The 13,897-nt window shown below is 43.8% G+C and overlaps 1 protein-coding gene and 1 long non-coding RNA gene across 7 annotated transcripts in view; one reads left to right on the forward strand and one right to left on the reverse strand.

Annotated features, from left to right (window-relative positions):
• The window catches only part of SIPA1L2 (signal induced proliferation associated 1 like 2), a 795,004-nt gene that overhangs the window by 513,374 nt on the left and 267,733 nt on the right, over window positions 1-13,897 (forward strand). For all 6 annotated transcript variants that reach the window (XM_063917773.1, XM_063917774.1, XM_063917772.1 and 3 more), the window contains one exon: window positions 8,659-8,916. In XM_063917773.1, coding sequence (XP_063773843.1) covers window positions 8,659-8,916 — 258 coding nt within the window. The remainder of the gene's footprint in view (window positions 1-8,658; window positions 8,917-13,897) is intronic.
• The window catches only part of LOC134910109 (uncharacterized), a 78,011-nt gene that overhangs the window by 57,038 nt on the left and 7,076 nt on the right, over window positions 1-13,897 (reverse strand). Inside the window, exon 2 of the long non-coding RNA XR_010176121.1 lies at window positions 496-556. This is a non-coding gene — a long non-coding RNA (uncharacterized LOC134910109). The remainder of the gene's footprint in view (window positions 1-495; window positions 557-13,897) is intronic.

Below are 13,897 nucleotides of genomic sequence, written 5' to 3' on the forward strand. Positions count from 1 at the left end.
CCCGCCAGAGGCACCATACCGCCACCGGAATACCAGCAAGGTAGGTTTTCCCCCTTTGTGGGTGTCTACGGAAGAATAGAACCTGTGTCGAGCAAAGCTCGCCACCGAACCCACAAGGGGCTTCGTTGCTCTCGCCCCCCCCCCCCCCCCCCCCCCCCGACCGCCAGGATCCCGGTCGCCGGGATCACATACTGATCCCTATGGAATATGTATTGTCTTGTGTTTCATGTTTGGTGTTTTCAGATTTATATACATTTGTTACATATCTGGGATTTTACGTATTGCTTTTGCATTTAGTGTGTGATTCCACTTGTGAATTCCATAGGAATAAATAATGTATAGGGTTATTCTTCAAGGCATGCTACCGCAAAATGGAACTACTTCCCTTCCATTCCCTTCTTATATGGCGCCTACTGAAGTACTAATATATAGAATAAATGAAAAACACTTTAAATGTTATTAGTAATTCAGATTAGACCTGCATTGAAAACTAACCTGGGTAACACTGAAATACCTGTAATGCCGGTTCTGGATATGAATGTCCTCTTTATATACTCTAGTGAAATAATAAATAAAATACAATTATTTTGTTGTTGTTGTTGTTGTTGTTATTGTGCATTACCAGTTGTTTTGCTAATGCCTCTAGAATTGATTAGCATTTGATTACAAATATAGATCTCATACATGAATCTAATACTCATCTGTTGTTGATTAGATTGAAAAGAAGTGCTCATACTTGTCACTGGAAATACTACTTCTTTTTCTCACTTCTTTAAATAATTATCAAGAAGCAGAGAGCTGTGGTGATTCATAGCATCAGCTGATAAATAAAAGTGACACATGAGGAATGTGTGAATTCTGATACTCCCCCATAACAATTCCAGACAATAATACTGAGCTAGCTTTTTACTTCAGAAGCACTGAGATCCCTTTATTTATCCAATAAGATGTATTACCCGGGTGTGGATTATTAGATCGACACTAATGGTAGACATGCATTAGGTCGACAGGGTCAGAAGGTCAACATGGTCAAAATGTCAACATAGAATAGAATAGGTAGACAGTAGGAATGGTTGATAGGGTCAAAAAGTCGACAGGGTCAAAATGTCTATATGGAGATAGTCAACACAAAAAAGCAGACAATTATATATATATACACACACGTTTATTTATCTTTTTGTTTTATTTATATCTTCAAAACCTTCTCAAAGGTTCAGTAGTTAACAACATGGATAGTGGTTATATTTAGAAGACAAGTGTATCTGCAGAAGTTTTATGTTATAGATTCTATGGGGTAAATTTACTAAAGAGTGGGTTTTTTAGAAATGGAGATGTTCTCTATAGCAACCAATCAGATTCTAGCTATTATCTTATAGAAGGTGCTAGATAAATTTTAAGTAGAATCAGTGTTCTTGCCATGGGCAGCATCTCCGCTTCTAAAAAAACCCACACTTTAGTAAATTTACCCTTTTGTATCTAAAAAGATGATAGCATTTGTTTATTTATCATTCTTTTTTATCACCACTTATCGCAGCTCTATCACTGGACTTTAACAACAGTAAAAAAAAAATCTCACTCTTGCAGCTTCGCCTGGCCACTCCAGGTCCCCTCGTAGATTTGTGACCTGACAATTCCAGTTCACATATTCGCATTGCACTGGAAAACTGGTCCTGGGCTTCCAGTAAAAAATAGAAATTAATAACCCAAAAAGTTGTTAAAAAAGCGAAAAGAAAATATGAGATGGCAATAGTGATAAGAAGATTGCAGTGGTACATATATGTCTTAAATAGGCTTTGAAATACTTTGCAGAAAAGAAGCTGTCACCAGAGGCAGCCTACAGGGACTTGCCGGTGTATGCCGGAGGTAAGACATTAGTGCTCTTCTCCCTATGATATGTGGCACCGCGAAGCAGTGCAGTGTGGTGTAAGATAAATAGTATCTGCAACCTTGCAAAGCAATCATTTGTGTTCCCATTAATATTGCTGTTTGTTTTACTTTGTAAATGTGATCTTATCATCTAAATGGCATTGAGAAAAATTAATAGTATGACAGATTTAACATTATCATTAATTCATTTGGTACATTTTTATAGTTATTTATGAAGTGGTAAGGTATAATTATCATAGTAATAATCCTGAGATCTTCAGCTGAGGGGTTCTGTCTCCCATCAAAGCTCCACGTATATATATGTGTTTCTGTCACCTTAGAGGTATACAGTACATTGTGTATATGCGTTTCTGTCACCTTTGATGTATACATTGTGTATATGTGTTTCTGTTACCCTTGAGGCATACATTGTGTATACTGTATGTGTTTCTGTCACCCTTGAGGTATACATTGTGTATACTACTGTATATGTGTTTCTGTCACCTTTGAGGTATACATTGTGTTTGTGTATATGTGTTTCTGACACCTTTGAGGTATACATTGTGTATATGTGCCTCTGTCACCCTGAGGTATACAATGTGTATATGTGTTTCTGTCACCCTTGAGGTATACATTGGTGTCACCTTTGAGGTATACATTGTTGTATATGTGTTTCTGTCACCTTTGAGGTATACATTGTCTATATGTGTTTCTGTCACCCTTGAGGTATACATTGTGTATACAGTATGTCTCTGTCACCTTGAGGTATATATTGAGGCCCTTACAGAACTCGCAGTGTAGCGCACTAATGTAGCCCCTGATGAACCTGGTAAACATAGCGATGTCAAAGGGAAAATATAACAAAGGCTCAACAAAAGGAAACAAATCAAATGTAGAAATATACAGACATAAATGTACAGTAGTAGGTTTAATGTGAGGTGGTCAAGATGCTGGCTGTCGAGATCCCGGCAGTCAAAATACCCACGCCGGGATCCCAACACCCATCAGAATCCCGACATCAGAACTCCAATTGGGTCAGGATCCCGATGCTGGAATCCCGACAGCCGACATCCTGACTGTAAGTATCCCCGCGAAGTGAGGTTTAGGGCAAGTGGGGAGGGGTTAGGTTTAGGCGTCAGGTGGGGGTGTTAGGTTTAGGCCGTGGGGGGATTATGGTTAGGCTGCTGGAGAGTTGGTTAGGGTTAGGAACCCCCGGGGGAGGTTAGGGTTAAGCTGCGGGGGAGGGAGGGTTAGGTTTAGACATCAGGGATGTGGTTAGGATTAGGCACCTCCGAGAGGGGGTTAGGGTTAGGCACTAAGGGGAGAGGTTAGGGTTAGACTACGGGAAGGGTGGGTTAGGGTTAGGGGGGTGGAGAGAGGGGAGAACACCCCTTACTCACTCCTGTCGGTCTTCTCATCATCGGGATCCTGTCATCGGTATTACGACCGCCGGGAATCCCTCCGCCTAAATATTTCATACTGGTTTAACTGTGGGTCTAAAAAGCCACTCTACTGGGTCTATTCATCATAGAGATAAAAGTCCTAGGCAGTTTTTCCACAAGTTATAACAGTGTTGCAGCTGCAAGTAATTAATGACGGCGATAAGATTAATCGGGTTTTCTATATACAGTATATAGATTTCAAATTTTTTAGATATTTTTATTGGTTTTCAGTTTCTCTGGTATTTTTCTGGGATTTTAGTTCTATTGAGCATTCATAATCCCACTAGCTGGTCACACATGCGTGTATGACCTGTGACATCCTGACAGTGCAGTATAGCAAACCTAAACACTCCCTGGAGTATTGGTGAGGCAGCTGAGTATCACTCAGATTCCTTAGTGATACTTTATTGATAGGTGGTTTTCTAGAAGAATAGCCCTAGGTAGAACTACTTGTGTTAGCAAATAGTTATATAAAGGTGCAGAGCTGGATTAAGGCTTTGTGAACGCCGGCATCCCAATCGCAGGGATTTTCTAGATATATGATATCTAGATAAATATATATATATATATATATATATATATATATATACAGGTATATATAATAAATATATATATATATATATATATATATATATATATATATATAAAATGAAAAACAACAAAAACTCTCTTACTGCCCTATTAAGAGAAATTTTAATTTTGGAGAATTTATCAGGCTGCCTTGTCTCACTGGGTTCCCTGTTAGGAAGAACTTAAGAAGTGGAAAACATACGACAGTAGTGAGACTGGCGCCTCAGGGTTCTATCAACACCCTACCAATTGTCACACCTACTACAGATGTTGCATATACACCCAGATGAAATAAGGTATTATGCGAGGAGTGGTGTTAAACAGTGTTCCTCTGATACAATTTATTGTTAAAATTCATAAAATATAAAATAAGTCCATAATCACATAGACATTTCAAAATAGGAAATATTTCCTGGTATTAACAACAGCTTAAAAATAACCACGGATGTTGATGTACAGATGTATAGATGTTCTTTTACAGTCTCCTCCTTGTGTTAGAGGTCACGGTAAATGTATTAGAAATCCAACGCGTTTCGTCTCACAGCGAGACTTCATCAGGGGTACATCTTAATTTGTGAGTAATTACCATCTTTATAATAACTAAACCAATAAATGGTACAATTCTTGGACACTTGCATGTATCAGACGGGCCACTGTACGTTTAAATTTGTGGTCCACAAGACCTTATATATAAAGAAATGGCGTATGTCCTTGGATATCAAAGTTTTATTGAGGGACACTCTCAACAGTATTCAACCACAATAGAATGTCAATGGATATCCCAAGAATGCACACTTCGGATATCCATTGACATTCTACAGAGTGGTTCAGCTGCCCTGTCTGTGCTGGGCTGTTGCCGCTTAGCCGTCTCCAGCTTTTGCTAGTGAGTAGGGACGGGACTCGGGAGCACTGCACCGCAGATTGGATAGTAAGAGAGATCCGATCATCGGAATGGCGGGGGGCCCTTTTGGAATGGGGTTCCCAGGGTATTTACCCCCAGGGCCTACCCTTAATCCGGCTCTGTAAAGGTGTGTTCTAGCATAACTGAACAATGTTTAATTGTTGCTTGGTTTACTGACTTCATGGGACAACAGCCAAGAAAAAAGTATAGGACCGAATCCAGCGCTAGTTGCAGAAATTCAAATATAAGGTATAATAGTTGCAATGACAAATGCTAAAGCAGCACACAATCATTTTTACCATGTCAGGGGTATTCATCTGATTCTTTCCAAGACAATCATTGCTGGTTTGCATACTATCTAAACGGGATGTAGTCATAATCCCGGCAAATAAAATCCCAGTCGACATAATTCTGACATCAAAATACTGACACACATAATACCAACATGGACAGAATACAGACAACCACAATACCAACAACAATAATACAGATATGGACAGAATACAGACAACCACAATACCAACAACAATAATACTGACATGGACAGAATACAGACAACCACAATACCAACAACAATAATACCGCCATGGACAGAATACAGACAACCACAATACCAACAACAATAATACGGACATGGACAGAATACAGACAACCACAATACCAACAACAATAATACCAACATGGACAGAATACAGACAACCACAATACCAACAACAATAATACCGACACGGACATAATATCAACATGGACAGCATGCCAACCAGCATGCCAATAACCAAAATAAATAAAGACCACTGCTTTATTAGTGTGCTTGATTTTCTGGCAAGTGGCAACTGTACTTCCTGTTGGTGGAAATCATTGCTGTTGTCATATAATGTACATACTGGGGTAAATTTACTAAGATTCGTATTTTCCCGTTTGAGGTCAAAGTTCAATCACGAATGACATCGAAAGTGTAAATATGCAACTTTTTGAATTGATTACGACTAATTTACTAAGTTGCCGTATTCTGCATTTTCGGTTTTTCCGATGTCGATGTCATTCGTTTTTTTAGGCAGTGTTTTACGTGAGTGACTTGTAAAACACTGCCGACTTTAATACAATGAATCTCGGCCGGATCTGAGAGATCAGTGCAGGGCTTCATTGTGCACCTTGTAAAAAAAAAAAAAAAACGTTTAAAGTTAAAACAAAAATTGCGTGGGGTCCCCACTCCTAAGCCAAACCAGCCTCGGGCTCTTTGAGCCGGCCCTGGTTGCAAAAATATGGGGGAAAAATTGACAGGGGTTCCCCCATATTTAAGCAACCAGCACCGGGCTCTGCGCCTGGTCCTGGTTCCAAAAATACGGGGGACAAAAAGCGTAGGGGTCCCCCGTATTTTTGAAACCAGCACCGGGCTCCACTAGCTGGACAGATAATGCCACAGCCGGGGGTCACTTTTATACGCGGCCGTGGCATCAAATATCCAACTAGTCACCCCTGGCCGGGGTACCCTGGGGGAGTGGGGACCCCTTCAATCAAGGGGTCCCCCCCCCCCAGCCACCCAAGGGCCAGGGGTGAAGCCCGAGGCTGTCCCCCCCATCCAATGGGCTGCGGATGGGGGGCTGATAGCCTTTGTTGAAAGTAATGAATATTGTTTTTAGTAGCAGTACTACAAGTCCCAGCAAGCCTCCCCCGCAAGCTGGTACTTGGAGAACCACAAGTACCAGCATGCGGCGGAAAACCGGGCCCGCTGGTACCTGTAGTACTACTACTAAAAAAATACCCCAATAAAGACATTACACACACACCTTGAAAGTATAACTTTAATGCATACATACACACCACCATATACACATACTTACCGTATGTTCACACGAGGGTCGGTCCTCTTCTCCAGTAGAATCCATGGTGTACCTGTTGAAAAATTCCTACTCACCAAATCCAGTGTAGAGGGCTCCTCGGATAATCCATTTGTAATCCACGTACTTGTAAAAATAAAAAAACGGGACACCCGACCACGAACTGAAAGGGGACCCATGTTTTCACATGGGACCCCTTTCCCCGAATGCCAGAAACCCCCTCTGACTGATGTCTAAGTGGGTTTCTTCAGCCAATCAGGGAGTGCCACGTTGTGGCACCCTCCTGATCGGCTGTGTGCTCCTGTACTGTCTGACAGGCGACACACGGCAGTGTTACAATGTAGCGCCTATGCGCTCCATTGTAACCAATGGTGGGAACTTTGTGGTCAGCGGTGAGGTCACTTTCGGTCAACCGCTGACTACAAAGTTCCCACCATTGGTTACAATGGAGCGCATAGGCGCTACATTGTAACACTGCCGTGTGCCGCCTGTCATACAGTACAGGAGCACACAGCCGATCAGGAGGATGCCACAACGTGGCGTTCCCTGATTGGCTGAAGAAACCCACTTAGACATCAGTCAGAGGGGGTTTCTGGCATTCGGGGAAAGGGGTCCCATGTGAAAACATGGGTCCCCTTTCAGTTCGTGGTCGGGTGTCCCGTTTTTTTATTTTTACAAGTACGTGGATTACAAATTACAAATCCGAGGAGCCCTCTACACTGGATTTGGTGAGTAGGAATTTTTCAACAGGTACACCATGGATTCTACTGGAGAAGAGGACCGACCCTCGTGTGAACATAAGGTAAGTATGTGTATATGGTGGTGTGTATGTATGCATTAAAGTTATACTTTCAAGGTGTGTGTGTAATGTCTTTATTGGGGTATTTTTTTAGTAGTAGTACTACAGGTAAAAGCGGGCCCGGTTTTCCGCCGCATGCTGGTACTTGTGGTTCTCCAAGTACCAGCTTGCGGGGGAGGCTTGCTGGGACTTGTAGTACTGCTACTAAAAACAATATTCATTACTTTCAACAAAGGCTATCAGCCTCCCATCCGCAGCCCATTGGATGGGGGGGGACAGCCTCGGGCTTCACCTCTGGCCCTTGGGTGGCTGGGGGGGGGGACCCATTGATTGAAGGGGTCCCCACTCCCCCAGGGTACCCCGGCCAGGGGTGACTAGTTGGATATTTGATGCCACGGCCGCAAGGCACTGTATAAAAGTGACCCCCGGCTGTGGCATTATCTGTCCAGCTAGTGGAGCCCGGTGCTGGTTTCAAAAATACGGGGGACCCCTACGCTTTTTGTCCCCCGTATTTTTGGAACCAGGACCAGGCGCAGAGCCCGGTGCTGGTTGCTTAAATATGGGGGAACCCCTGTCAATTTTTTTCCCATATTTTTGCAACCAGGGCCGGCTCAAAGAGCCCGAGGCTGGTTTGGTTTAGGAGGGGGGACCCCACGCATTTTTTTTTTTAAAAATTATAACATTTCCCACCCCTTCCCACTGAAAAACATGCACGGATCTCATGGATCCGTGCATGCCTATACAAACACGGGATAAAAAAGCAGGTCTGTTTTTTTTAGCACTTTTTCACGAGTTGTATTTCATCACGGCAGTGTTTGGCTATTGTCGGCAGTGTTTGTGTTTTGCACTTTTTAGTAAATTCCCGATTTCTACCAAATTGCAGGCGTATTTGACCGATGGTGTATTGATTCGTGATTTTTTCCTAGGACTTCCAAAATATTACGAATGCCCTCATCACTGCCGTGATTTTTGCTTAGTAAATTACCGAGATGACACTTTGAAGAAAAAATGGCATCTCGGTCAAAATCGGGACCTTAGTAAATATACCCCACTGTATACTACACTTTTTTCTTACTTAGGCTAATCCACTGATATTTAAGATTAGATAAGCTTTATTTATTTTATACTACAAAAATTATAGTTGTAATAATGGAGACATTTAAAAAACAACATATCAGAAAATACTCTTCTTTTATACAGTATGTACAGTATTTGAGCTCTGTGTTTATTGTGATCCTACAGGGGCTGCACAGAACTCTGCCGAATGCCTATGGTGGAGTACAAAGTTGACAGAGAAGGCACACCATGTGAATATAAAACCCCTTTCAGATGTAGTACTACATGGCATCAAGTGCAGACTTCCATGGAACAACCTCATTCACGAGGCTCTCCAATTTTAGAAACACTGGACAGGCTGCAATGCCAGCAGTTCCTCCAGCAATCCCAAGCTGCTATTCCTCGTAGCACATCCTTTGACAGAAAGATGCCAGATGGTGCAAGGTAAGGTGTCTTTTCAATCTAAATTTTTAAATTCTTTTAATTCTATAATTGTAATATAGCAGACATACCAATTGGTCTCAAAATATACTTCTAAACATAGAAAAACATCTCACAGTGACTTTTAATATGGTGCACAGACTTACTGGTTTACCATAATATTAAGTCTGCTCTGGTTTTCTGCTCTGGTTCTCCCCATATGGAAACAGACTAGGCCGGGACACAGTTTACTAGACCCACACAGACAAGTGTATCAAGTGTTTGCTTTTTCTTCTTCCTAGACCTTGAAAAGGGATTCTTCTCTATCACATTCAATGCTTCAGTTCTCAGGTATACCAGAATAAGACGTGCTATTAGGGCTCAAATTCATTTTGTTGTCATAATTCATAAGTATGACTTTACTGAAGGCATGCATTTGGTAGGCCTGTGGGCAAGACTAGAGCTTGGCCCCCCTCTCATGTGCAACATGGGGAGAATTGTGTGGGAACATTCCCTTTTTCAAATATGCTTAGAGTTGCAGTATAGAACTATGGCACCCACAGCAAGTATGCTACAGCAGCCCACTTCCATTGCGGTGGGGGTTATAGTAGTGACCCTTATAGTAACAGCTTTTCTCAAACATCTTTCAACATAGTACTTTGCACTCATTCCCCTACTGCATATTAACATGCCACCTCCTGAACACCAACATGCCCCAACTACACAACAATATTCCTCCTCCTGTACACCAACATGCCCCAACTGCACAACAATATTCCTCCTCCTGTACACCAACATGCCCCAACTACACAACAATATTCCTCCTCCTGTACACCAACATGCCCCAACTGCACAACAGTATTCCTCCTCCTGTACACCAACATGCCCCAACTGCACAACAATATTCCTCCTCCTGTACACATGCCCCAACTGCACACCAATATTCCTCCTCCTGTACACCAACATGCCCCAACTACACAACAATATTCCTCCTCCTGTACACCAACATGCCCCAACTGCACAACAATATTCCTCCTCCTGAACACCAACATGCCCCAACTACACAACAATATTCCTCCTCCTGTACACCAACATGCCCCAACTGCACAACAATATTCCTCCTCCTGTACACCAACATGCCCCAACTGCACAACAATATTCCTCCTCCTGTACACCAACATGTCCCAACTGCACAACAATATTCCTCCTCCTGTACACCAACATGCCCCAACTGCACAACAATATTCCTCCTCCTGTACACCAACATGCCCCAACTGCACAACAATATTCCTCCTCCTGTACACCAACATGTCCCAACTGCACAACAATATTCCTCCTCCTCTACACCAACATGTCCCAACTGCACAACAATATTCCTCCTCCTGTACACCAACATGCCCCAACTGCACAACAGTATTCCTCCTCCTGTACACCAACATGTCCCAACTGCACAACAATATTCCTCCTCCTGTACACAAACATGCCCCAACTGCACAACAGTATTCCTCCTCCTGTACACCAACATGTCCCAACTGCACAACAATATTCCTCCTCCTGTACACCAACATGCCCCAACTGCACAACAATATTCCTCCTCCTGTACACCAACATGCCCCAACTGCACAACAATATTCCTCCTCCTGTACACCAACATGTCCCAACTGCACAACAATATTCCTCCTCCTGTACACCAACATGCCCCAACTGCACAACAATATTCCTCCTCCTGTACACCAACATGCCCCAACTGCACAACAATATTCCTCCTCCTGTACACCAACATGTCCCAACTGCACAACAATATTCCTCCTCCTGTACACCAACATGTCCCAACTGCACAACAATATTCCTCCTCCTGTACACCAACATGCCCCAACTGCACAACAGTATTCCTCCTCCTGTACACCAACATGTCCCAACTGCACAACAATATTCCTCCTCCTGTACACAAACATGCCCCAACTGCACAACAGTATTCCTCCTCCTGTACACCAACATGTCCCAACTGCACAACAATATTCCTCCTCCTGTACACCAACATGCCCCAACTGCACAACAATATTCCTCCTCCTGTACACCAACATGCCCCAACTGCACAACAATATTCCTCCTCCTGTACACCAACATGCCCCAACTGCACAACAATATTCCTCCTCCTGTACACCAACATGCCCCAACTGCACAACAGTATTCCTCCTCCTGCACAGCAACATGCCCCAACTGCACAACAATATTCCTCCTCCTGTACACCAACATGCCCCAACTGCACAACAATATTCCTCCTCCTGTACACCAACATGCCCCAACTGCACAACAATATTCCTCCTCCTGTACACCAACATGTCCCAACTGCACAACAATATTCCTCCTCCTGTACACCAACATGCCCCAACTGCACAACAATATTCCTCCTCCTGTACACCAACATGCCCCAACTGCACAACAATATTCCTCCTCCTGTACACCAACATGTCCCAACTGCACAACAATATTCCTCCTCCTGTACACCAACATGCCCCAACTGCACAACAATATTCCTCCTCCTGTACACCAACATGTCCCAACTGCACAACAATATTCCTCCTCCTGTACACCAACATGTCCCAACTGCACAACAATATTCCTCCTCCTGTACACCAACATGCCCCAACTGCACAACAATATTCCTCCTCCTGTACACCAACATGCGCCAACTGCACAACAATATTCCTCCTCCTGTACACCAACATGTCCCAACTGCACAACAATATTCCTCCTCCTGTACACCAACATGTCCCAACTGCACAACAATATTCCTCCTCCTGTACACCAACATGTCCCAACTGCACAACAATATTCCTCCTCCTGTACACCAACATGTCCCAACTGCACAACAATATTCCTCCTCCTGTACACCAACATGCCCCAACTGCACAACAATATTCCTCCTCCTGTACACCAACATGTCCCAACTGCACAACAATATTCCTCCTCCTGTACACCAACATGCCCCAACTGCACAACAATATTCCTCCTCCTGTACACCAACATGTCCCAACTGCACAACAATATTCCTCCTCCTGTACACCAACATGCCCCAACTGCACAACAATATTCCTCCTCCTGTACACCAACATGCCCCAACTGCACAACAATATTCCTCCTCCTGTACACCAACATGTCCCAACTGCACAACAATATTCCTCCTCCTGTACACCAACATGCCCCAACTGCACAACAATATTCCTCCTCCTGTACACCAACATGCCCCAACTGCACAACAATATTCCTCCTCCTGTACACCAACATGTCCCAACTGCACAACAATATTCCTCCTCCTGTACACCAACATGTCCCAACTGCACAACAATATTCCTCCTCCTGTACACCAACATGCCCCAACTGCACAACAGTATTCCTCCTCCTGTACACCAACATGTCCCAACTGCACAACAATATTCCTCCTCCTGTACACAAACATGCCCCAACTGCACAACAGTATTCCTCCTCCTGTACACCAACATGTCCCAACTGCACAACAATATTCCTCCTCCTGTACACCAACATGCCCCAACTGCACAACAATATTCCTCCTCCTGTACACCAACATGCCCCAACTGCACAACAATATTCCTCCTCCTGTACACCAACATGCCCCAACTGCACAACAATATTCCTCCTCCTGTACACCAACATGCCCCAACTGCACAACAGTATTCCTCCTCCTGCACAGCAACATGCCCCAACTGCACAACAATATTCCTCCTCCTGTACACCAACATGCCCCAACTGCACAACAATATTCCTCCTCCTGTACACCAACATGCCCCAACTGCACAACAATATTCCTCCTCCTGTACACCAACATGTCCCAACTGCACAACAATATTCCTCCTCCTGTACACCAACATGCCCCAACTGCACAACAATATTCCTCCTCCTGTACACCAACATGCCCCAACTGCACAACAATATTCCTCCTCCTGTACACCAACATGTCCCAACTGCACAACAATATTCCTCCTCCTGTACACCAACATGTCCCAACTGCACAACAATATTCCTCCTCCTGTACACCAACATGTCCCAACTGCACAACAATATTCCTCCTCCTGTACACCAACATGCCCCAACTGCACAACAATATTCCTCCTCCTGTACACCAACATGCCCCAACTGCACAACAGTATTCCTCCTCCTGTACACAAACATGTCCCAACTGCACAACAATATTCCTCCTCCTGTACACCAACATGTCCCAACTGCACAACAATATTCCTCCTCCTGTACACCAACATGTCCCAACTGCACAACAATATTCCTCCTCCTGTACACCAACATGTCCCAACTGCACAACAATATTCCTCCTCCTGTACACCAACATGTCCCAACTGCACAACAATATTCCTCCTCCTGTACACCAACATGTCCCAACTGCACAACAATATTCCTCCTCCTGTACACCAACATGCCCCAACTGCACAACAATATTCCTCCTCCTGTACACCAACATGTCCCAACTGCACAACAATATTCCTCCTCCTGTACACCAACATGTCCCAACTGCACAACAATATTCCTCCTCCTGTACACCAACATGTCCCAACTGCACAACAATATTCCTCCTCCTGTACACCAACATGCCCCAACTGCACAACAATATTCCTCCTCCTGTACACCAACATGTCCCAACTGCACAACAATATTCCTCCTCCTGTACACCAACATGTCCCAACTGCACAACAATATTCCTCCTCCTGTACACCAACATGCCCCAACTGCACAACAATATTCCTCCTCCTGTACACCAACATGCCCCAACTGCACAACAGTATTCCTCCTCCTGTACACCAACATGTCCCAACTGCACAACAATATTCCTCCTCCTGTACACAAACATGCCCCAACTGCACAACAGTATTCCTCCTCCTGCACAGCAACATGCCCCAACTGCACAACAATATTCCTCCTCCTGTACACCAACATGCCCCAACTGCACAACAATATTCCTCCTCCTGTACACCAA

Source organism: Pseudophryne corroboree, chromosome 4 (genome assembly GCF_028390025.1).
Source record: "Pseudophryne corroboree isolate aPseCor3 chromosome 4, aPseCor3.hap2, whole genome shotgun sequence".
Classification (NCBI taxonomy): domain Eukaryota; kingdom Metazoa; phylum Chordata; class Amphibia; order Anura; family Myobatrachidae; genus Pseudophryne; species Pseudophryne corroboree.